Below are 24,377 nucleotides of genomic sequence, written 5' to 3'. Positions count from 1 at the left end.
TTAACGCTTATAAAATACTTAATAATACTACTCTTTTCGACTTGCCCCCATGACTTGAAGGTATTTAACACCTACGTTATGCGAGCGGCCACTTGCAGTACAAGGGGAAGAGGATATAATGATGGAAATTATTTATATTGCCTGCCTAGCTAGCATGCTATCTAACTGACTTGTTAATAGGGCTGCACAATATATTGAAATTATCGAAATATCACAAATGTTGTAAGGGCTTGCGATAACTGAATGATCTTAATACATCAAATAGTCACAAAACGTCAAAGTTTTAGGGCTATGCAGATAGCAGAGAATGCTTTCTTTACCTCAAAACAACATGAAACATGTATGTTGGTTATGTCATTTTCAGTTTTTAAATATAGGATAGATATAATATGGATTTTACACACTTATAGCAATATCGTACTGCATATTCATTATTTAACAAGTTATTGCATATCACATTTTTTTCAATATCCTGCAGTCTTACTTGTTAATCTAGTGTGGTTTACTAATTTAGGTTGTTGAGATCGCTATTAGTTTATACTAGCAGAATGAAGTAATAAACTTAGTCAGATATCATGTACAGATGGAGGAATGAATTAATTCATCTTCAGTAAGCATGTTATCCTTGTCAGGGTTATAGTGGATCCAGAGCCTATCCCAGGAACACTAGGAGCGAGGCGGGAATACACCTATGGTTACATAAAAACCAGAAATTGCTCTTTATATTTATGAGCGGCTGTACAATTTACTTTCTGCTGGGTAAAATAGGACTTATATTCTGGGCAATTTAGTCTTCCTAGTGTTGACTTGACCCCTCAGGCCTCCAAAGAGTCATCCAAAAAAAAAACAACCCTCCCTTTAACGTAATAAATCCTTTAACTGGTACAAGGGATTTTCCAAATGTGAAATAGCTTTGAGGGGCAGAACATTTCAAACCATATTTCAAAATGGAACTGTTTAGAATTGACGTAAACAATTAAAGCAATTAAAAATATAACCTTTGTTTTATTCTCAGATTGGGCTGTAAGTACCCAGCTACTCCATATATGTATACATGACATAGAGCCTGCGAGATCAACACTTGTGAAGTCTGAAAGTCCAGATTTCAATGAACAACATGCATTATATGTTGTACACATACACTACCATGTAATAACAGTTAAAAAGAACTCTTTATTAGCTTTCAAACAACACCAGACGCCAAGGAAATCGGCCATCTTAACCAACTTTGGAGCTCTATTTCTGTTATGGAGCTCATTATGTGTCAGTCGATCATTTTCCCAAGGTCCCAAGGTCAGACACTTTGGTTTTTTTTTTTCGATCAAAATTTTGGGAGAATATATAAATTTATTTATTTATTTTTAAGATTTGGTGAACCTGTAGTAAAGGCTGTTTACAATATTAAACCTCTGTTTATAGCAATTTTTGATTTATTTGGTTTTATACAGAGGAAAATGCACATTGTTTTGCATTACTTATAATTCAGAAATAAAACTCTTTTCAGTCATAATTTTTCTTCATTTACATTTTGTTCAAAATAATCTTAGAATTGAATCAAATCGAAATCGTGAAATCAGCATTGTAAATTTAATCAAATCGTGACCGGAGTGTATCTTTACACCCCTACTTCAAATACATTCTTGTTTCTTGTTTGCTCTGAAGTCATAGCCTCCTCTTTTTGTGCTGCAAGTGACCACTCATGCAGATGGAAAGTGCCAAAAGCAATTCAAAATATGGGGCACATCATTAAAAATATCTATAAAATTAATAAAGAACACATTAAAACCTTGGAGAGAAAGGAGAACTGATTTTTATTTATCTTGAGACTGTTCCGTGATGTGGCCTGTACATTATGGCATTAGCATTTGTAAGCTAAGACACTCACCACAAGATGTCAGTGTAAAACAGATTAAATATGGAGAACTGTCTAATTGCAGTAAAGACAGTAGCTTTTAATAGGCTATAACTTAACCCTAACATCTCCAGTGACTTTTCTTTCTTTGTTTTTTTTAAGTAAATTTATGAAACGAGATTTCAAATTACGAAAGTAAAATCTCAAGTACATTTAAATATATTTAGAAAAGTAGATAATACTTATGCTTATGTTGTATAAGTTATGTTATTAATGAGCTCCAGCTCCAGCAGGGTATTTTCTATTTTGCAGAGAAACTTGAGTACTCAGTCCAGATCTCTCTCTGCCAAGTTGGATGAAATGTCACGGTTTGTAGAGAGTAGGCCTGAGGGTCAATACCTGTCAAAATTACATGAAAAATTGGCCGAGCCAGAGGCAAAAGAGCTCCAGATGGAAAACAAACAACCCTCACCCCTGAAAATAAGAGGAGGCAGTAATATGGGGAGTATTTTCATAAATGCAATTCCACTTATTTGTATTTGCAAGTCTGAGTTTTTAATCCACTGTCTCTTTAATGACCCTACTTACCCTCCTACTTGGACGCCTGTGTCTACTTACAGTTCAAGACCCTCCCATTTGGAGATCTGCGGTCTGCAGAGATACATCGGCTTCTTGGCAGGGAAATTATGAAACAGATTTTTGTATGCTAGGCCTCTGAAAAGATTGCAGGATTACCACACAGTCCTAAATTATTCATGTGTGTAAGCCTGTCGTATAGCCTATTAATGGTCATTTTATAATATGAGCTCAACAGTAATCAAACAATAATCGTGATAAACAGTGCATCAATGAGATTATTTAGAAAGGAGAAGCCTGTTTTTTGTCAGTGAGGGCAGAAATAGGTCACTGCCACCCCGTGGTAACATTAGCAGGATTAATATTGGCGGATTATCACTGTGTTAACTGTTCGCCTGCCTGTTAGAGCAGGTGATTCATGCATGTAGGCTAAAATTTCCACATGGGCTGTTCCTCCTGCTTGCTTTACGGAATGTGGCAAACTAATGTCGTCCTTTGGTTCCATATGAGCACCAGGTGAATGGCGTTTATATCTTGGAGACCAGGGCGCAGAGGTAAGAGTGTTTGGCTTGGACTTTATGTTGACTTGTTTAACATTAAAACCCTGTCTGGCTACATTGTTTTTCTCGAGCAAAGTTTGCTCAGTTAAATATATTCTTCTAAATTAAATCTAAATTAAAGTAAATCTTTTAAGCTATCCTCTCCAGAGAATACAGAAATAATAATAATAACAACAACAATAATAATAATAATATGACATTGTCATAGACATTGAAATTAAGCATACAGCATTAAATTATTTAAAAGATTTGGAAAGGCCTGCTTATGTACAAAATAAAACATGACTTCTATCATGCAGTGATTTATGCACTATATATAACCTTTGGTGCATATTTTTAAAATATTATTTATTTATAGTTCAAATCCACAAGATGATGTATCTTAGGTGAACCCTTTTTATATTTAAGATTAATTTAAACTCAGTAATACACTAGGAATTTAATAAGTTATGATTAAACTGATATTTTTATTGTAGTGTTTATTGATATTTTTATTGTAGTGTATAAAATAATAAACATTTCAGCTCAAATTTGCTAAGAATGTAATTATTATCCCACCTGTTGTTGGGAACCCCAGCAAACTGTTCATCACTGAATGTAGTCTTAATTCTTTTACGGACAGAAGTCAGAAGTCTGAGTATCTGTATCTGAGAGGTTATCAGACCTACTTCAAGAAGCTCTAAAGTAAACTCAGGCAACTTCTATTTTATTAGTATTAAGCTTTTAGGTGCTGTTTTGTGCAATAGCCTTTAGCTGCAAATCTAAAACCTACCTGTTGCTTATTTTCACAAACTTACTAAAAGCCGTGTATTCACTCAAGGCTGAAGCCGTGCATTCACTCAAGCCGTGCATTCACTCAAGCCGTGCAGTCACTCAAGGCTATAAGGTTAGAATTGAATTGAGTTATATTATATAGCGCTTTTTAACAGTAAACATTGTCACAAAGCAGATTTACGGAAATCCCAGTGTTGATGTAGATTTAGATCCCTAATGAACAAGCCAGAGGTGAGGGTGGCAAGGAAAAACTCCCTGAGAGGACATGAGGAAGAACGCTTGAGAGACTCTAAGTGACACATCCTCCTTCTGCGTGCCACCTGACAGTGTCACAGTATAAATCATTACGGTTCTACAAGTAACTACTATAAAATAAAAGAGTAGGCTAAGAAAGTGTGTTGAAAGGGTGTTCTTTGGAGCCCCTAAGGGGACATGGTGATGGAAAAAATATGAGATGGGAGGAAAATTTATATTTCAATGCTTTTGCCTTCACTCACAAAGATATTTATGTTCTCATTCTCTTGCTTTTACATTCTTACGTTTACATTCTCTTGCTAAGATATATATTCTCTCACAAGAGAAAACGCAAAAAAATTGTGAGAACGCAAAAGTTTCTCAGGGAGTAGGCTACTAAAGTGTGTTGAATGAGTGTTCTTTGGAGCCCCTAAGGGGACATGGTGATGGGAAAAAATATGAGATATATTTCAATGCTTTTGCATTCGCTTGAAACTTTTGTGTTCGTCTGAGAAACTTTGCATTTGCTCACAAAGATATATGCGTTCTCTTCCACAGATATGTGCGTTGTCTCGCACAGATATATGCGTTCTCTCACACAGATATATGCGTTCTCTCGTAAAGATATATGCGTTCTCTCGTAAAGATATATGCGTTCTCTCGCACAGATATATGCGTTCTCTCGTAAAGATATATGCGTTCTCTCACACAGATATATGCGTTCTCTCGTAAAGATATATGCGTTCTCTCGTAAAGATATATGCGTTCTCTCGCACAGATATATGCGTTCTCTCGTAAAGATATATGCGTTCTCTCGCACAGATATATGCGTTCTCTCGTAAAGATATATGCGTTCTCTCACAAAGATATATGCGTTCTCTCGCACAGATATATGCGTTCTCTCGTAAAGATATATGCGTTCTCTCACAAAGATATATGCGCTCTCTCACAGATATATGCGTTCTCTCGTAAAGATATATGCGCTCTCGCACAGATATATGCGCTCTCTCGCACAGATATATGCGTTCTCTCGCACAGATATATGCGTTCTCTCGTAAAGATATATGCGTTCTCTCGCAAAGATATATGCGCTCTCTCACAGATATATGCGTTCTCTCGTAAAGATATATGCGCTCTCTCACAGATATATGCGTTCTCTCGCACAGATATATGCGTTCTCTCGCACAGATATATGCGTTCTCTCGCAGATATATGCGTTCTCTCACACAGATATATACGTTCTCTCGCACAGATATATACGTTCTCTCGCACAGATATATGCGTTCTCTCGTAAAGATATATGCGTTCTCTCGCACAGATATATGCGTTCTCTCGCAGATATATGCGTTCTCTCGCACAGATATATGCGCTCTCTCGCACAGATATATGCGCTCTCTCGCACAGATATATGCGTTCTCTCGCACAGATATATGCGTTCTCTCACACAGATATATGCGTTCTCTAGCACAGATATATGCGTTCTCTCGCACAGATATATGCGTTCTCTCACACAGATATATGCGTTCTCTAGCACAGATATATGCGTTCTCTCGCACAGATATATGCGTTCTCTCACACAGATATATGCGTTCTCTAGCACAGATATATGCGTTCTCTCGCACAGATATATGCGTTCTCTCACAGATATGAGGTTGCAAGAGAACGCAAAAATCTTTGCAAGGGAATGCAAAAAATTGCGAGAGAACGCAAAGTTTCTCAGGGGAACGCAAAAGTTTTGCGAGCGAACACAAAGTTTCTTGGGGGAACGCAAAAGCATTGAAATATAAATTTTCCTCCCATCTCATATTTTTGTCCCCTTAGGGCCTCCATAGTGTTCAGTGTTCATCAGCATCATAGTCATAATGATTACAGAAGCAGTTTTAAGGTACAAGTCTATAGAATCTAGGTGAGATGATTGACTGAAGAAGACTTGTAATGTTTGGAGGATCCATGTAGGAATAGTGTCTTCAGAAACGCTCATTTGTAATAGCTGAATATGCCTGAATGTAGCAGATTAATCAGGAGACGAGTCCGCGGTGCCGTAAAACTTCGATGTAATGGGACTTCAAATTGACTGAAGAGTGTGGAAAGCGGGGCGCTGTCGTCTACTTCACACATCCATCAAGAAACTGTTGCTCCTCTCTGAACACACAGCTGGGGATGGTGTAGTGGTACTGAAGTGCACAGAAATGCCTTTTCAGAGCAGTTTGTGACTCGCGGGAACCGGATATAAGCTGGTGTGGATGAGAGGAAAGCCGCGGTGTGAGGAGCACAGCACCCGGATGTTGCCGCAAGCGCTCCATGGCGCTCAGGGAACTACGCGAGGACTGGAGGCACTTTCTAACGGCGTGAATAGCGATTTGAACGCGTGTCTCCTGGTTCCTGCGGTGAAACCGGCTCATTAAACGGACTTTCAATGCGGAGGAAGGCATGGACGAGCCTGAGGAACCGACTGAAGGTAAAAAGAGAAGCGGCGCGCGCCTCCTGGCACTTCTACACTCGCCGCTTGGCAGGGATGCTCGCGCGCGCTCGCTCGCTCTCTCTATCTCTCTATCTCTCTCTCTATCCCCGGCTCTTCCTTCATTATTTTCACGCGTTTCTCCGATATACAATATCCAACCTGGTGTGTTTACTCGAATACCACATGCACGGTGTCTCTACCGCTTCGGATTGTGCTAAAAAGATGGTTTAAGGTTAGCAGACAAATGAAATCAGAGCGCCTCGAAACGCACCGTAGCATTAGGAATGTGTCGATACACCATTTGACGGTTTTATCAGTGATAACAGGAAACACGATAACTGACAGGTGGGACATCGGTGTCTCTGAGCAAGATCTGGGCAAGACATTAATTATATCAGGCCTAGCCTATGCTCTGTATCTGCACTGCATTGCATTTTGTGATATATATCACTATGTAATTGTGTCTGTAAAATAGCAGTGTTACATTTAAAACTATGAATATGATGAGTTTAATATGGGGAGCACACCTGCCTCACACCTCCGGGGTTGGGGGTTCGATTCCCGCCTGTGTGCACGGAGCCCGCATGCTCTCCCCGTGTCCCAGGGGCTTCCTCTAGGTACTCCGGTTTCCTCCCCTAGTCCAGAAACATGCGTTGTTGGCTGATTGGCGTGTCTAAATTGTCCATAGTGTGTGTATGTGTGGGTGTGGGTGTGATTGTGCCTTGCAATGGGCTGGCACCCCGTCCAGCGTGTCCTCCACCTTGTGCACCGAGCCCCATGGGATAGGCCCCAGGCCCCCCCCCCCTCCCCATGACCCTGTGTAGGATAAGCGGTACAGAAAATGGATGGAAGAATTTAATAATACTTTTGGTCAATGTCTATATAAAGCAGAGAAGGCAAAACTAACCATTCTGTACAAAAATAGGATTTTGATGTCCAATCTGCTTGTTACTAGAAGTATTCAATGGTATACTGATGATACCCATTACATCCCAGAAAGCAGCATTACAGGATTTTATGCTGTGATTCATCACAATATCAACACTGTAATCATATATCATCCAGCCCTAACGTTGAACGCACCTCGAGACTATTGGAAAATGGAAAGAGGTACTGTGTGTGAGTAAGGCAAGTAAAGTTCTACAGAACTTACCCACTTAGCAAGGCTTATTTCTGTTGTTTCCGCTCTTTCTCTGGGGTTATTACCTTCCTGAAGGGGTTATATGTTGAACATTTGACTCTTTCTCCAAATAAACAAACCAGAAAACACATAAAGGTTCTAGATTTAGGTTCTAGACTACTATCTGTAGCACAGGATTTCTGAATGAGTAGTGTAATTTTTATTGACTTCTCCAGATTCAGTGCTATTACATGTTAAATATTACAGCTATAAAAAAAAAATTGTATACATTTCATCAACCATGTTGGAATTGGGAGTCTACCTTCACATAGCTTGTGAATATGAGAGAACTTCATTGATGTTCACTTTGATTTACTGCTACACATTTTAATGGCCTAGATGAATGAGACTTCATAGACCTCTTAATTACGCTCTCACGGTTTGATGCTTCTGAAATCTATCGTAAAGCCAGTTTACACCAGATGTCACATGCGGCAGTTACGCTTCCATTTTAACAAGCGTTTCAGTCCACACCAGCTGCGTCAGAGGCGCGTACGTCACGCCGACCTTGTTTTACGCTTCGCCTGTATCATTTATCAGACGCTTGCTTAAGTTTAGTATAAAAATCACACACTCACACCTTTTCACGCTGCTGATTTAATTTAAAGTCAAAATCTACAAAGATGTCATGATCGTGCAATTTCACAAAATGATTGTACATTACTCACAATACTTATGGATTTAAAAAAAAATAAAGACTAATAGGCTGTTTGTTTAGTGTCCCACTGTCTCATGCCACGTTTTTTATTGAGCTGTGTTGTAATCACAGCTGCCCAACTTCGCCTGTCCTCATCCATTGACATTTCATTGACAAGGTTGTGTATTTGGGTGTTAGTTTTCTTAACACAAATAAAGCGTGCTGTCGTGCCGGAAGTGCACATGGAATGCTTGCGGTGTGAATCAAACGCACGGTCGCTTCCAAATCCTGCTCTACAGTACACATCTACCATTTTCACCACATTATAACTGACTATTGTAATCATACAGAATCATATGATTACGTGTGTAATCATATTTTATGATATTATCACAGTATTGTATTACAAGTCACTGAATACCATGCCCTTGAGAAATATTGGCACCCTATATGCAAATAAGCAAAAAGTTACATATAAAACATAAAATATATCCAACAAGCACGCTCACACACACACAGTACTGTGCAAAAGTCTTAGGCACGTGCAAAGAAATGCTGTAGAGCAAAGATTTCTTCAAAAATAATGAAACTAAATGTTTCTACATTAAAAAAATACTATAAAGAGCAGTAAACAGTAATAAATGAAATAAAGTCAATATTTGGTGTGACGATCCTTCGCTTTTTAAAAAGAATAGTAGTCTCAGGTACAGTGTGTGCAGTTTTATAAGGAAATGAGCTGTAAGTGTTACTGAGCATCTTGCAGAACTAGCCACAGTTCTTCTGGAGACTTTGTCACACTTGCTTCTTATTTTTGCAGCGAAACCCAGCAGCCTTCATTATGTTTTTTTGTCTGAAAAGTGTCTCTTATGTAATCTGCTGCTTTCTTTACTGACATACAAACATTTTTCAGTAACATTTTTGTGCTGGAAAACTAACGTTTGGAAATCAAAATGTTTTTGTACTGAATCAATAATGTAGAAGTCATAAAATAAAAATCTATAACAAAGTTTGTACTTAAAAAATAAAAAACTGTTGCACAGTAATGTACATCTACATATATTGTATAATTTCATTTAAACATATTTTTTTCCTATTCCAGGTCTAAAAATGTTATTTAAGTAGTGCAGTATGTTTTTTTTTTTTTTAACAAAACAAAAAAATCAAAATATCAGCATTCAATTAATATGATCCCTTTCAATTAATATTTTGTGATGCCTTCCTTTGAGAGAATAACAGCACTAAGTCTCTTCCTGTAATGTTTAACAAGGTTGGAAACACTTGTTGGAAGATATCGGTCCACTCCTCCATGCAGATCCTTTGAAGCTCTTTTATATTCATAGGTTTGCAGTCTGGAGACTGAGATGATCGTTGCAAAACATTGATATTGTGTTGTTCTCGAATCATTTCTGGGTTGAGCCAGAAATACGTTTGGTTCGTCATCCGGTTCTGTATCGACTCTATGGTCAGATCTGAACCTCCTGGCAGAGGCAACCGGATTTCAGGCTGAAATATAATAGTACTTAGCACAATTCATGACGCAACCAAGAACCCTTGAACCACCAGCCACAAAGCAGTCTCAACGCGTCAGTAGTCCAGCACTATACTTTACACTGGCTATCAGCTGCTTTTCCTTGTATGCAGTCTTCTTTTGTAGCCAAACATGCTGATGATGTGCATGAACAAAACAGTTTGTTATGGTCACCTCTGACCGCAACACATAATGCCAATTGTAGTACTAACGATGCTTGGTAAAATCCAGTCACCAGATTTTATGAGATGTTCTTAAGCAGGGCTTCTTTCTTACAATCTTTCCAAACAGCGTGTTGTTATAAGAGTAGCATTTTTTTTGAAACCGTCAACTTTGAAACTTGAAACAGCCACAATCCGCTAAACTGTGCGCTTCTATAACTGTAATATCTGAGCTCTTTTCTCCCTCCTCCACCATCCACCAGATGTGTGTGCAGAGACAGTGTACTCATGGGTCCAATGCCTGGCAAAGTTCCCATTTCCTACTATTTCAGCCATGTGAAGACTTTTTGTTAAGGCACTAATTGTCCTTAATGTGATTTTTAACTGCTTATGTATTATTACGTAATTTTTGCAGGTCAGTGTTGAAAAATGTGTGTTTTTTTGGGGGTTTTTTTCCCTATGGTAATGGATGACAAAGAAATCTTATTAAGATATTTATTTTATGTGTGCAACCACATATTTATACACCACGGAAACAGGACATGCTTAAAGGCAACAGCAGAGTTCCTGGAGACGGAGAGCAAATGAAAAAGTAACATAAGTATTCCAAGAATGACAATATGTTTGCCTTTATTTAAAATATTTGTTAGGGGTGTCAGTGAGGGTACTAATAGTTTTGGAGGCAATATATTGTGCACAGTCTAACCAGCAAGTAATACAAGTAGTACATGCTGTCGGTCTAGTGGTTTTGTAAAACAACTTTTGCCGACATACGAACACAACCATGATGTATTTGTTGAGAATGCGGTGTAGAGGTAACGACAACGATTGGAAGTGTCCATGGTGGCAATATTGTGATTATTGCCACGTACCTATTCCAGATAATATTGCCTCACTGGAATAAACAGGTGTCTTTATGCCGCTAAACTGCTTCTGACTGGAACCATGGGTTAATTTAAAATCAGCATTTTCATATCATTTCTATGTGGAGCATCCTTGCAGTTAGAGCATAGAGGCTGCTGTTTGCGAGGCGTTGTCAAGGAGATTCACTTTATCCAAACACTTCTTTCGAGCTGATATTAATAGTCTTGTGATAGTCTTGTAGCGTGCCAAGTACATTTCATATAAAGTGTTTCTAGATTTGATTTACATCATGAAGTGTACCTGAGTGGGTGTGTGATATTCTGCACAAATAAAGCAGAGGAACTGCATGTGTGTCGACATATCCGTACTCGAATGGCAGTTACGGCTCAGTGTAAGTGTTTGCCCTGTTGTCAGGGGATCGGGAGGATCGCAAATCCTAACGATGCTACAGCCATCTGCGGGCCGGAGTCCAGGAGAACATAACTGGTCCTGCTGTCTGGGTGGGAAGTATGGCATTCCTCTGTCTCTCTCTCCCGTCAATCAGAACAACACTAGCCAGTTTGCGAGCTCATGTATATGGAAGAGCGTAGTTAGGCTGCCTGTGATGTTGCAAGAGCAGCGGTTTGAAAAGATGCAGTAGCTGCACGTGTCTCCGAGGGAGCACGTGGTAGCCTTCACCCTCCCAGCTGGTGGATGAGAATTGTCTTGACATTGGCAATGACTGCATTGGGAGGTAAAAATGACAAAATGCAGTTATTAAGCATTAATGCTGGTCTGTATAATGTGCTACTTGCTTACAGCGTAGTTCTTTTGACAGCAGGGCAGCAAGTGGCAGATCGAGTGACCTGGAAAGTGCTCTGCCAGTTACAGCTCTGCTTTTTCACATGACAGTATATTGATTCTTTCTGTCTCTCTTTCTCTTTGTTTCAGTTAAGCATGTTGCCTGAATACTTTATATACAATATTACCAAAGGGATTACAAGTTTGTAAGCGGTGCCATAATACTGGCAGCCATTATACAAATTATACAAATACGAGAATAAATTTCATCAAGCCGGAACAAAATATGTCATTTATAATAGTTTGGGTCATTACTCAGTATCTCTCAGGGTGTATAATGTCCATCTGATTTTTCCAAACTCTTGACCTTATGTGTTTTTTTCTAATTCTCAGGGGCAAGCTATGCTATCAGCACACGGGCCCCTTCCTCTGGCGACGCTCCTCCCCTTTGGTCAGACAGCCCCTCCCTCTCCAGACAGTCACTCCCCCAGTCTGGCGCTCTGTCCTGGCAAGCTGCGATCACTGCGGCGAGAAACGCCAAGGCCGATGGCACCCAGACCATAAGTACATCGGACAGCGCTCCAGTAGGCTCTCTGTCGCAAAGGAAGAGGCAGCAGTATGCCAAGAGCAAGAAGCAGGGTAGCGCCACCAATAGCAGGCCTCCGCGGGCACTCTTCTGCCTCACCCTCAACAACCCGATACGCAGGGCCTGCATCAGCCTGGTGGAGTGGAAGTATCCTTCCATCGGCTCTCCTCTGGGACCAGACTCCAAAATGACCTCATTCTAACGAACTAACGAAATACTTCACCCAAAAGTTGCAGTCAGGAAAGGAAGGCAGTGAATTATAAAAACAGAATGCTCAAACTAAAACTTGTAGAAAGATTTTACCAAGCCATCTTACACTGTAGCACTGTATTGTTAGCATAGCGTTGTTAGCATAGCATGGTTAGCATACCATTTTTGGGTGATATGTGTTCCTTTAAAGACGTCTGTTTTGCAAGGGCATTTTTCCACAGGATTTTATAATGAACAAAGGATATTAAATGTGTATTAATTGGACTAGATAATAAACTAGAGATTACTACTAGTGATCTGTGGAATTAAATAACACTGAATATCATTTTATCCCAAAACAGTTTCAAGTATTTGAATATCTACATTCTTGCCTGTTTTATAGTTCAGAGCAAAATATTACATTGATAACTGTAACTGAGTTTATATTCCTTAACCATGCATTTTCCAGACCCTTTGATATCTTTATATTGCTGTCTATTTTTGCCAACTGCGTGGCCTTAGCTGTTTACATCCCCTTCCCTGAAGACGATTCCAATTCAACCAATCATGACCTGGTGAGTACTGCGGCTCCTGCTCTCTCTGACAGATCACCGCCTTTCTTTCACTTTGCAGAGATTCCCTATCATTATAAACCAATTTGTTGCCATTCGGCTTGTGAGCGGCACAAAACCTACAGGTGTTCCACAATGATCCTTTGCCTGTATTTACTCAGATCTCTTATCATTGGCGCTTTGTGCTTTGTGTTTGGCTGTGATTGGTTACTCAGTGTTGTTCCTAGAGCTGTACAACTTGTGCTATCATGTTTCTTTGGTCTGGCCATTTAATAACCTGTATTCACAGAATACAATGCTTGTTTGCACCTAAAACACAATCCAAATAATGATGTAAAGCAAGGAACACTTAACACAAAGGCCAGTGTTTGTGCTGTTGATTAGGTTTCTGCTAAATTCTGTTAATCTATGCATAGAACTCAGTCACAATCTAGCATACTTCTTCTATTCAGTTAAATTTACTTTGCTCTGCAGTAGATGTTGTCACTGTTAAAAGCAGCTTTCAGATAAGACAGTAGATGTTGTCACTGTTAAAAGCAGCTTTCAGATAAGACTTAGTAGATTTACATCAATAAAGAGCAATCCAGAGGTGACAGTGGCAAGGAAAAACTCCCTGAGAGGACATGAGGACATGAGGATGAAACCTTGAGAAGAACCGGACGCAAAATGGATCCCATCCTCTTCTGGGTGACACCCGATAATGGGATTATAAATAAGTCGAGTACGCAGGTGTAGAAGAGTAAAGGCAAACAGTACTGAGTGTATTGAGTCTGGGATGAGTACAGGACAGTCTTTATGATTCATTTTCAGTATTCAGACAAGATTATTCCCTGAAGCTAGCATCTTGTGCATGAACTGTGGTTCATAGTCCACTGCTTTAGATCATATATGCTTAGATTTAGATTTTATAGCAATACAACTGTGACATTCATTTAAAAAAAATCCACTATATCTTTATCTTCATCATTGATGAGCAAAACAAACAATACTCATGGAATCATTCCCATGCTTGGGGAGCCTCCTAATGACTGGTAGCACCACAGCTAGTAGGAGTATGAATAAGAGATGGAGGAAATGGGACAGCCACAAACAATACGCTATGTTCCAGGGAAAAGTGACTCACTACAATGTTTACAGATTAGCATTGAAATTTAGATTTTCAGTCAGGTCCATATGCATTTGGACAGTGCCACAATTTTCATAATCTTGTCTCTGTACACCACCACAACGGATTTGAAAAGAAGCAATAAAGATGTGATCAAAGTGTAGACTGTCTGCTTTAATTCAAGGGGTTTAACAAAAAATATTGCATGAACTGTTTAGGAATTGCGGCCATTTTTTTTTTTTTACGTAGTACCTCCATTTTCACAGGCTCAAAAGGAATTGGACACTTGACTGATAATTTCCGAGTGGTTAATGCAATATTTTTGACTTTCAGCTTTAATTCAAGGGTTTTAACAAAAATATTGCATTAACCGTTTAGGAATTCTCAGTCAAGTGTCCAATTACTTCAGTCACATCTTGATTGCTTCATTTCAAAGCCATTGTGGTCGTGTACAGAGGCAAAATTACAAAAATTGTGTCACTGTCCAAATACTTATGGACCTGACTGTAATTCAGACACGATATATTATCAGAGAGGTGAAGATTTTAGGACTTAACTGTAGTAACTGTAGTCATGCTCGGAAATACAAATTTACAAATACAAATATCACATGTAAGATGATTGTGGTTATTTTGCATGCAAGCAAATGTCTTCAGAGAAGCTTTATATTCTTTATCATATTACCACAGGACAGTAAAATCGGTATATGCAGTGGAAGCTCTCTCTCTCTCTCTCTCTTTCTCTCTCACACACACACACACACACACACACAGACAGAATGGATCATCATCAGCAGCTCATCGCTGACTACATGTCTGCTGTCACAGTGGTGTTAGTGATGGAAGAAGGATGCGTGTCTGTGTGTATACATGCCTCTGAGACAGTGCATGCTTGAATCTGTGTGTATACAACTGATATGGTTATGGGAGGTTATGGTACCTTTCCCCTTTCCTCACCTGTACCTATGGAGTAATTAAAATGATGCATTTCCTGTACTTTTATTACTTCTGTTGTTGTAGTTGTTAGGGGTCCAAGCACGAAGCAGTAACTGGCCACTGGGGGCGAGTGGTGCGAAGGGTGCTTGGACCCCTCATATCGCCAATTACGGCTATATTTATTGGCTATTATTACTAAAATGTTGTCAAAGTTTGTTTGCCTTTATTCAAGCATTCTTGATCAACAGCAGATGTACATAAAGGGCTACATAATCCATATAGTACAGACAGCAGAGTACGAAAGAGTACGTGCCCGTGGAAAGGTTGTATGTCTTGGTATATGTGGCACTGGAGTCCTGTTGCTGCTCTTACCGCAGTGCGCTTTCACGTGTGTCATGCGTCTGCCACACGTTCATTGGTTTGTCACACGTTAACAGGCCCTCACTAGTTTCCTTGCACGTTTTTACAGTTAACTGAATGTTTAAAGTTGTATAATATCAGACTCTCTCACTCCTCTTCGCTTTGTTTACACTCCCATGCCCTCTCGCTCTCTCGTTCTCTTTTAATTGGTTGCCTATCACCATGCAGTCAGACTTCTTTCATGGCTGAAGTTGAGGTGCAGTGACCTTTGACATATCTGAGTTGGCGTATGACGTATGTGTAAATTTCCCACCAATTACGACACGACACCCTTGACACAGCTGTGACTGTGAATTCCTATTACAGGATTGACACGGTGACTCACAGCAGCTCAGGAATAAGTTTTATTCTTTCCATTTTTAACAAGAACTCCTATTCAATATAGCTTTAATCAATGTAACTCTATCTCTAATAACTGATAAATCTAGATCTATTATTTCAAATCCTACCTTTTTTAAGCCTTTTTCCTGACGATGAAAATAGCGCAAATTTTGACTCACTCACACACATAAGCAAGATCTAATTCTGCATTCCGGTTATGTTCACAAAAAATAGGGCCCCTGCTCTCATATGTCATCTTTATTGCTGTTACGATTTTTTTTAGCCAGTCTCCATATTTTTTTCTTGTAAATGTTGTGTGCAGCTCATTAAAACAATTCAGTGTGAAACCACTTGAACGAAAAGTGTGTTTTCAGCGGTCCTACAGCACAACAGAGCAATAACTGCAATACTGCATCATTTGTAGTCATCACAAATAAACGTTAACAATAGCGACTACAAGTGATAGTTTATAGAGAGCTATAAATGTCGACTCCTGCCTTTTAAGTAACACAATCTCCTAATGATCTGACACACCATGGGGTCTGGTTCCCACCTCTGTGTATGTTCTCCCTGTGCTTCTGGGGTTTCCTCCCCCAGTCCAGAGACATGTGTTGAAAGCTGATTGGCGTTTCCAAATTGTCCGTAGTGTGTGAAATGCGATGGTTTGGCACCCCGTCCAGGTTGACCTTGCCTTGTGCCCCGAGTTCCCTGGGCTAGGCTCGCGACCCTGTGTAGGATAAGTGGTAGGGAAAATGGATGCCAAACCCAATTTTTGTCATAAAACACCTCTTTTGTCATTTCATGACACCCATCATTAAACGAATGTGCACTATATCAACAACAAGCTGTTAATGATTTAAGCTCTGTCCTCAAAAAGATGGACTATTGTTGCTCCATTCATTTATTCCTTACTGGTCCTTCAAGCCTGCGCCTGACTACAATTCTATTCGATTTACTAAAAAACCTTTGTGCAAACTATTTTGTCCACATAGATTCCAGATGTGCGGTGTTCCTGTAGAATTGGGCTAATTTTCTGACAGATTCTGACAGAATGCTAACAGATTATATGGTACGTCCACCATACAAGTCCCTGTCAGTGAGTTGTTAGCTGTTGCTATGGAAACCATAACGTATTAAACTGAGCGCATTAATGTGAACCAGTGATTTGCCTTGCAGCTGGCAGTACTGACAGAGCTGCTGTTTCAGAAAATCAATCAACATCTTCCGACCAGTTCAAATCGAGAATTTACCAGTATATGGTGTAATATGAGGCTGATATTATCGTATTAATATGTAATGGATGGCTTGAGACCGGGGCAGAATGATGATACAGAGAGTAGCATTGCCGCTTCACAGCTTCAAGGTCTCTTGTTCAATCCTGAACTCGGGATACTGTCTGTCTGGAGTTTCCCATGTTCTCCCAGTGTTCCTGTGGGTTTCTTCTGGGTTCTCCGGTATCCTTCCTACTCCCAAAAAACATGCCAGTGAGTGGACAACTCTGACTGTGTATATGCATGATGTCGTGCGATGGACTGACGTCCCATCAAGGATGTGTTCCAGCCTCTTGCCCAGTGTTCCCAGGATAATTTCCAGATCCACCACAATCCTGACCAGGATAAAGCTCCATAGTTAATGTAGCTAACAGCTTCTGGTAATACAATATGTAAATGATTTCTTACTTCTATGTATCCAATTGTATTTTATGCTAAAAATGCCTGGTGTCTGAGTTGGTTTATAATTTTGCAAGTTTAAAGTCAACTTTTGAAAAAAAATGAAAGTAAGAAATAAACCTAAAATTTAAAACAGTTGAACTCAGATAATATTTAAAGTATTAGGATTTAGTATGTTACAGTAAAGAAAAAAACTTATTTTTTCTAGTGGCAAGGGCATTATTTTGTAGACAGGCTCTGTGGCGCCAAGATAACGATCAATATCCCAATAAGTCACACTACATAATAGGTAATTCGACCACCTGCTGAAAGTGGTGCAGTGGGATTTAGCCATTGCTTCATCCCTACCTAAAGCGAGCAATACAGTGGCACTTTAGTCCTTTATTCTGTCCAGCGCTCTCACTTCCTCATCTGTACACTCTGCTCAAACAGATCAGCTTCCAAAGCTTCAGCTTTCATGCTAATACCACCGTCAACGCCATCATTATTTATAATCTCATGGATCGCTAACTAGCCGAGCTGAGTCTCTGCTGCAACTCAGCATAACTGTGTCATATAGCTGCATTGCATTCTGGAACTTTGAGTCCAGCTTTTGCGGTCTCCACTACTTGTGTGTCGTATTGGTCATTAATATGACATTGCCCATTGCTGAGAAAAGAAGATCCTGCTCTTTTGCTTTTAGGAGGTAACACCAAAACCTGATCATTATCCCTATCATTATCATTATTTCTCACAAGACTATCAAAAATACAGCACATTACAAGTATTTCAGTATAAACATACAAGTGTCTCAAAGCGTAGAGTTTTTCTTTAATTCTGGCACTTTATTATCAAACGTAAATAATAGTGTTATAACATTTTGTGATTTTCTTTGTACATGCACAGGTTTTGGGACCAGATAGAGTTGCAGTTATACACAAAGGTATCTTAGCCACTGCTTGACAGAATATTGTGTGTGTATTTGTGTATTGTGTGTGTGTGTGTGTGTGTGTGTGCGCGCATGTGTCTGTTTTCAGATCTTTCATTGGAAGGCTTTCAGATAATAAATAAAGCTCAAGAAGAGCAGCTTAGAAAGTGGAGTGGGCTTGTGTGTGTGTGTGTGTGTGTGTTTGTGTGTGTATTCCTGTGTGCCAAAAAGTATTCCCAGAAAATGTCAGGTTGTGTCTATCTAACTGTGGGGATTAAGAGTTTAGCCAGAGAGCAGACAGAAATGAGTCAGAATAAGCAGTACTGTGTGTGTATGTACGTACTTGTGTGCGCGTGGATCTCACTACAAGGAGGGTATTTTAGTGTTCTGTAGGGGTTTGGATAATGTAATTTATATCCGTCTTAGTTTTTCTACACCGTTTAGTTAACACATTAGTGAAAAGGATATGTGGATGTACTGTATATAACATACGCAGTGTGTGTGTGTGTATTGATTGTATTGGGCAGTGTTTACTAGTCTTCGCTCTGCAGTGTGTGAGCTACTGCAATAAATACCTAAAGGGCACTCATAGGCTCGTTGTTTGACATATCCCTTATACCATTTGAAATATTTTGCTGGATAAACAAATTGCTGGCAAACTAAAACAGTATTGCTTGTCATACCGAAATAAAATGACGAATGATCAGGTTGACTTGGAAACAGTTGATTAGTGAAGACACAGTGTTCTCACCGAAAGCAGCACTGCAATTTCTTTATTCCCTGATGAACATTAAGTGAATCCATGTCTGTTTTATAACCTGGTAGTAGGCACCGATCCTGAAGCCATAAAAATATTCCTACTACCATAGTGATGATTCCTCAGTGGTTTTATACAGTGCGGTCTGTCTTTTCTAACGCCCTTTAATCAAGAATTACGTGTTTATATTATTTTTAACATCTTTAACAGGATAGCTTGTAACACGTGGATGATGATAACCGGCTAACACTCTTGAGCCTCTTCCGGTCTCTCTTTCTGTCTTTTTATAACTCTGTCTGTCAGCGGTTAAGGCTCTGGGTCGCTGATCAGAAGGTCAGGGGTTCAAGTCTCAGCACCCTTGTTGGGCCCTTGAGCAAGGCCCTTAACCCTATCTGCTCCAGGGATGCCGTATCATGGCTGACTCTGTGCTCAGATATGCGAAGAAAAGCATTTCACTGTGCTGTGATGTATATGTGACAAATAAAGGCTTCTTCTTCTTCTTCTTCTTCCGTCTTGTACTACAGTATATGAGAGCTCTTCAGCGCAGGGACTGTATGTGGGCTTTTTTTGAGTGGGTGTGTGACAACAAGAGGATCAGTTCTCATTTAATACACACAAACACACACATATTTATCATACTATCCCTGTGAGGACATAACAAACATAACTTTGACATAACTATTAATGCAGCTTATTGATTGTATGCTACACGTAAATCTATCTTCAACCTTAACCTCGGTAACCAGAAGCAAACATTTTGCCTCTTAAGGTTATTTAAATAAAAGCTACAGTTTACCTTGTGGGGACTAGCTAAAAGGTCAGAACTGTCAGATATTGTTTTCCTTGTGGGGACATTTGGCTGGTCCCACCAAGATACAAATACATCCCCCACCCCCCTCATAGCACACACACACACACACACACACACCAGTGATACCTTGCACAGCCTTCCTGCTTGTCTAGCCTGAGGCTTGTGTAAAATGGAAGTAGTGGATTTTTTTCAACAGGTCATCATTTCTGTCAATAGAAAAACGCACACAAAACCCTGACTGTGTAAACTCGTCAACAGGTACAAGCGCTGAACGTTTTTATTCACTACTTCCATGGAAGCTAACAGGAAATTAAGCGAATACAAGAATGTACGTCTGGACCTGCAACTGTGTCCTCAGTTGCCATAATCATATCCGTTCATCAGTAAACTAGTATGTGTTTTTTCTAATGACATTAGACTAAATGTTTTAGCAGGCAATACGAACTGACCTTTATATGGGCGTTCAGGCTCTTCTCCGATTATAGCCACGCCCCTGGATGTGGCTGTGAATGGACAATGATTGCATTTCAGTGTGGCACGACTGCAGCACACTGATGAAAATGAAATGCAATGCAACGAGAAAACTGGCGCAAAGTCAGTCCTAAACAACAATCCCCTGTTAATTGTTTTTCACTGAGAGATAACGCGACGTAAGAGCTATGCGATGAACGTCTTGCTTTTCAGTGTGACACGTTGTCCTCATGTCACAAAAGAAAAGCAGTACCATCTGTGTATTGCGTTTCATGTTTTCCCCCCATGTGATTGCAGTTATGAATGCTATCTGGCACAGAATCTTCTCCATAATTTATATTTTTGATTGCAGTTTTTAAGAATCAATAATTCAGCTGATATCACATGATAGACAGTTCTATTATTATGATTTTTATTATGAATTTATTACTACCACTCATTTAAGTGGCATGATAACCTTTTAGTACTTTGTGCCTACTCTCATCTAGCTTACATAATTGACCTATAGTGACTAGTCACTACATCACCAAGCAAAGGTTTTGTCTTAATTTGGTCTTCAGTTCATCTGGAATGAAATTCTGGCAGTAATGAACTGGAATTTGCAACAATAACAGAAAAGTATACGCTAAGGTTATCATGGATTATTTACCACATACACTGTACTCAGTCGTACGTCGTACATAAGCGCAGTGTGTCTGACTGGAGATTAGTGAAGCTTATCGTGAAATAAATATAGCACACATGCAGTGGAAGGAGGTGGAGGTTATGACAGCTGTTAAACTCTTATTAATTAAAGTTAGAAATTATTTGTGTGTTAAGCATTTAAAGTTTTCAGACATGGGAAAGTCTTCAGGAGGGAGCACTTTGCACTTTCTTGGTAATATGACACGCTGTGTTTTTTTGTCTTGTTAAGCTGAACAGAGAGAGAAAAAAAGGGCTGGTGAGAGAACAATTAGACTATTTATAGCTGTTATCATGTAAGTGATAAAAGGAACATGTTTCGTGGACGTTCCAGAACATGAAATAGATTAAACAGCATACCATGTTGTTCTCTAATTTATAAAAAAAAATAATAATTATTATTGATACTTTGCTGTGGTAAAAGACAACCACTTCTGAAGCAAAGTCATGAAATTGAAATGAAAATCAATTATTTCGTTTCACATTTTCCCCCCAGAATCCTCTCTAGATTTTTGATTTCAGTTTTAGAATGAATATTCACATCATATCACACAGATTTATTATCTTTAAAACATAACAGAATCATGTATAATCCAGCAAATCTTCTGTCCTTGTCTATATCTGATTCTTCCAAGTGAGTCACGACACAGTCACTTACAAACATATCAGCAAAATAACAACAACTTCATAACAACTGTGACCCATTTATCTTTCATACATATGCAGCAGATGGTTCAATAAGCAGTACAAGAAATCTTTAAGACTAATAATTGCAATTACTTTTCAAAAACAGATAGTCCTGGAGATGAGTGTTGAATGATTGGGTCTTGATGAACAAGATGATCTCGGTCACAGCAATGCACTGACTCATTCCCGTCCTTCACTGATGGCCAAACAAAATTGTTTACAAGCAAAATGACCTCATTCAAAGACTCTCGTACGGACTCAAAATTGGATTCGCTTGGAGTTGGCTCCAGTGTATACAATATTAAGTCTATGATGGTTTCCGTTGCCCTTCTTTTGTGCAATCTAGCAGTGTAATGACATGCATTCATTAAGTCCAAGTAACACTGCGGACTACGAAGTTCTTTATTCATTGAATGTAAAAAGGTAAAAAAAAAGAGAGGGAATAAATGTAACATAATTCATATGACTGGACATCCAATCTTTTTAGAGAAAGATATTAATGAGTGTTAAGTGTTGTTATACCACAGCGCCATTGGATTCTCAAATCTGATTGGTCGGAAGGAGTTGACTGATTTTCTCTAACAGCATTCATTCATTCATTCATTTTTATTTGTATAGCGCTTTTTTACAAAGGTCATTGTCTCAAAGCAGCTTTACACAAACAAAAGTAAAGTGAAGTGTGTGTGTGTGTGACGTCTCTGATGAGCAAGCAGGGCAACGGTGGCAAGGAATAACTCCCTGAGATGGTGATAATAAGAAACCTTGAGAGGAACCAGACTCAACAGAGAACCCATCCTCATATGGGTTTACACTGTAGTGCGCGTGTGTGTGTACAGTGTGTGTTGGTGTAGTCCATGGAAAACAGCTGAAGCGTCTTCGTGGCAGTGTGAAGCATTGCCGGTGGACAGGTCCAGAGTGAAGGGGGGGAGGTCTGGATTACCAGCAGCTCAGGAGTGATGCTCATCTGGTCCAGAGCGTAGGGGGGTCTGGATCACCAGCAGCTCAGGAGTGTAGCTCGGCAGAAAGAGAAGGAAAGTGGTTAGGTACACTCACAGTCACCGTGTGGAGATAAAACTTAATAAGGAGTGCAGGGGACTCCGGCAGGACTAGCTATAACAGCATAACTAAAAGGAGAACCAGGGGGAAACACAGACGTGAGAGATCCCTGATATGTAAGGCATACAGTCACTCTGCCGTCACAAACCTGAGTGACTAACGAGATGCTCTGATGCTAGTGTCAAGGCAAATCACAGGTTTGTCGTTTCTTCTCCATGGAGTGGTCTGTCTCAGGCTTTGGCAGAACGCAAACAACTATTTATTGATCTTGTTGGGGGATCTAGCTGGGGCTTTGAATCCTACCTCCACCCTTTGTGCAGGGAGTTTGCACGTTCTCCTCGTGCTTCGGAGGTTTCCTCTGGGTACTCTGGTTTCCTCTTCCAGTCCGAAGACATACGTTGTAGGCCGATTGGCATTTCCAAACTGTCGGTAGCACTCGGTAGTATCAGGTAGTTTGCTTAGCTACAACTAAGAAATTTGTTTTGCTTCGAATCTCCTACTTTGTTTTTCTATGAACTAACTGGTTTAAATTGTAGCCACTCATTTCTAACAATTGGTTAACTTCCACGTGATTGTGAAATGCCCACCCCTTTCTCAAAAGGCTTGCTCTCGTTAGCCACTGTTAACCAAAATGAGGGGAAAAAAGTGTTTGCACTCTAAGTGTTTTCTAATGCAGTGTCTATAAAGTTCTTAAATATCCAAAAATAAGGTTGATAAAATAATTGAAATGTTAGTGAAAATTACAAAAGAGATTATTATCCAGTTGTACTCATTAAACTGTATAAATGGCTAACCCACGAGCACAAGCATTATAGCAGGTGATCTAAACAGATATCGTGGCTAAATAGTCATTTGCATATCTAAAATACATAACAGGAGATAACAATATTTAAAACCAAATTAACTTTTCAATTTGTTGCACTCTCAGTAGTAAAGGTCACCATTAACATTAGGCTGGAGGGCTAAATTAGCTGTGTGTGTTTTACTGCTTCCTCTTAATCACTCTTATGTCCTCTGCTCGCGTTCTTTGCTGCAAGCTCCGGTCATGCTCGTGGTGTGTGTTTGAGACGTCAGTAGAAGCCCATCACACCACGCGAGCGTGGACCCGCGTGTGAACGGATCTATGCTTGTGTGTCCGTGCGCGTATTTAGATTAGATGAAATGTCAACAGCTTTTTGTCACACATGTGTCAGGAGTGTCTGGCCTGTAGAGGTGTCAACAGTGGTTGGCTTCACAGGTGTGTGTGTGTGTGTGTGTGTGTGCATTTGTGTGTTTGATCTGACTGAAATGTCAATAGTAGGGATGACGGACTTGAGGCAGCTCCAGATGAGCTACAATTTGTTCAAATTACACATTGAGTGAAAAGCAGAAAAAAAAAGAACATTCAGGCGCACTCTTGAACTGAGATTGTCCTTTTTTAAACATCCATCCGTTGCTTCAACCATTCAAACGTTTAGACTGCCGCTTTAGCAAACGGTTCATCCACCCAGACATCCTTCTACCAATTCATCTGCCCATCCATCCATTCACCCATCTGTCTCTTTCCATTCGCTCTTAAAGGTTCGGCATGGATGTGTTGGCAAGCTTACCAGCACTTAACAC

General features: G+C 39.7%; 1 protein-coding gene across 27 annotated transcripts in view; it reads left to right on the top strand.

Moving 5' to 3' along the window:
- The window catches only part of cacna1db (calcium channel, voltage-dependent, L type, alpha 1D subunit, b), a 118,593-nt gene that overhangs the window by 4,968 nt on the left and 89,248 nt on the right, over positions 1-24,377 (top strand). For 26 of the 27 annotated variants that reach the window (XM_026925296.3, XM_026925295.3, XM_026925293.3 and 23 more), the window contains exons 2-3: positions 12,001-12,340; positions 12,852-12,957. In XM_026925296.3, coding sequence (XP_026781097.3) covers positions 12,001-12,340; positions 12,852-12,957 — 446 coding nt within the window. Of the gene's footprint in view, positions 1-1,434; positions 2,983-12,000; positions 12,341-12,851; positions 12,958-24,377 lie in introns of those variants that run through there. The other variant, XM_053236102.1, reaches the window with a different exon arrangement.

This window comes from Pangasianodon hypophthalmus, chromosome 8 (genome assembly GCF_027358585.1).
Source record: "Pangasianodon hypophthalmus isolate fPanHyp1 chromosome 8, fPanHyp1.pri, whole genome shotgun sequence".
Lineage (NCBI taxonomy): Eukaryota > Metazoa > Chordata > Actinopteri > Siluriformes > Pangasiidae > Pangasianodon > Pangasianodon hypophthalmus.
This window is presented reverse-complemented; position numbering and strand designations above follow the sequence as displayed.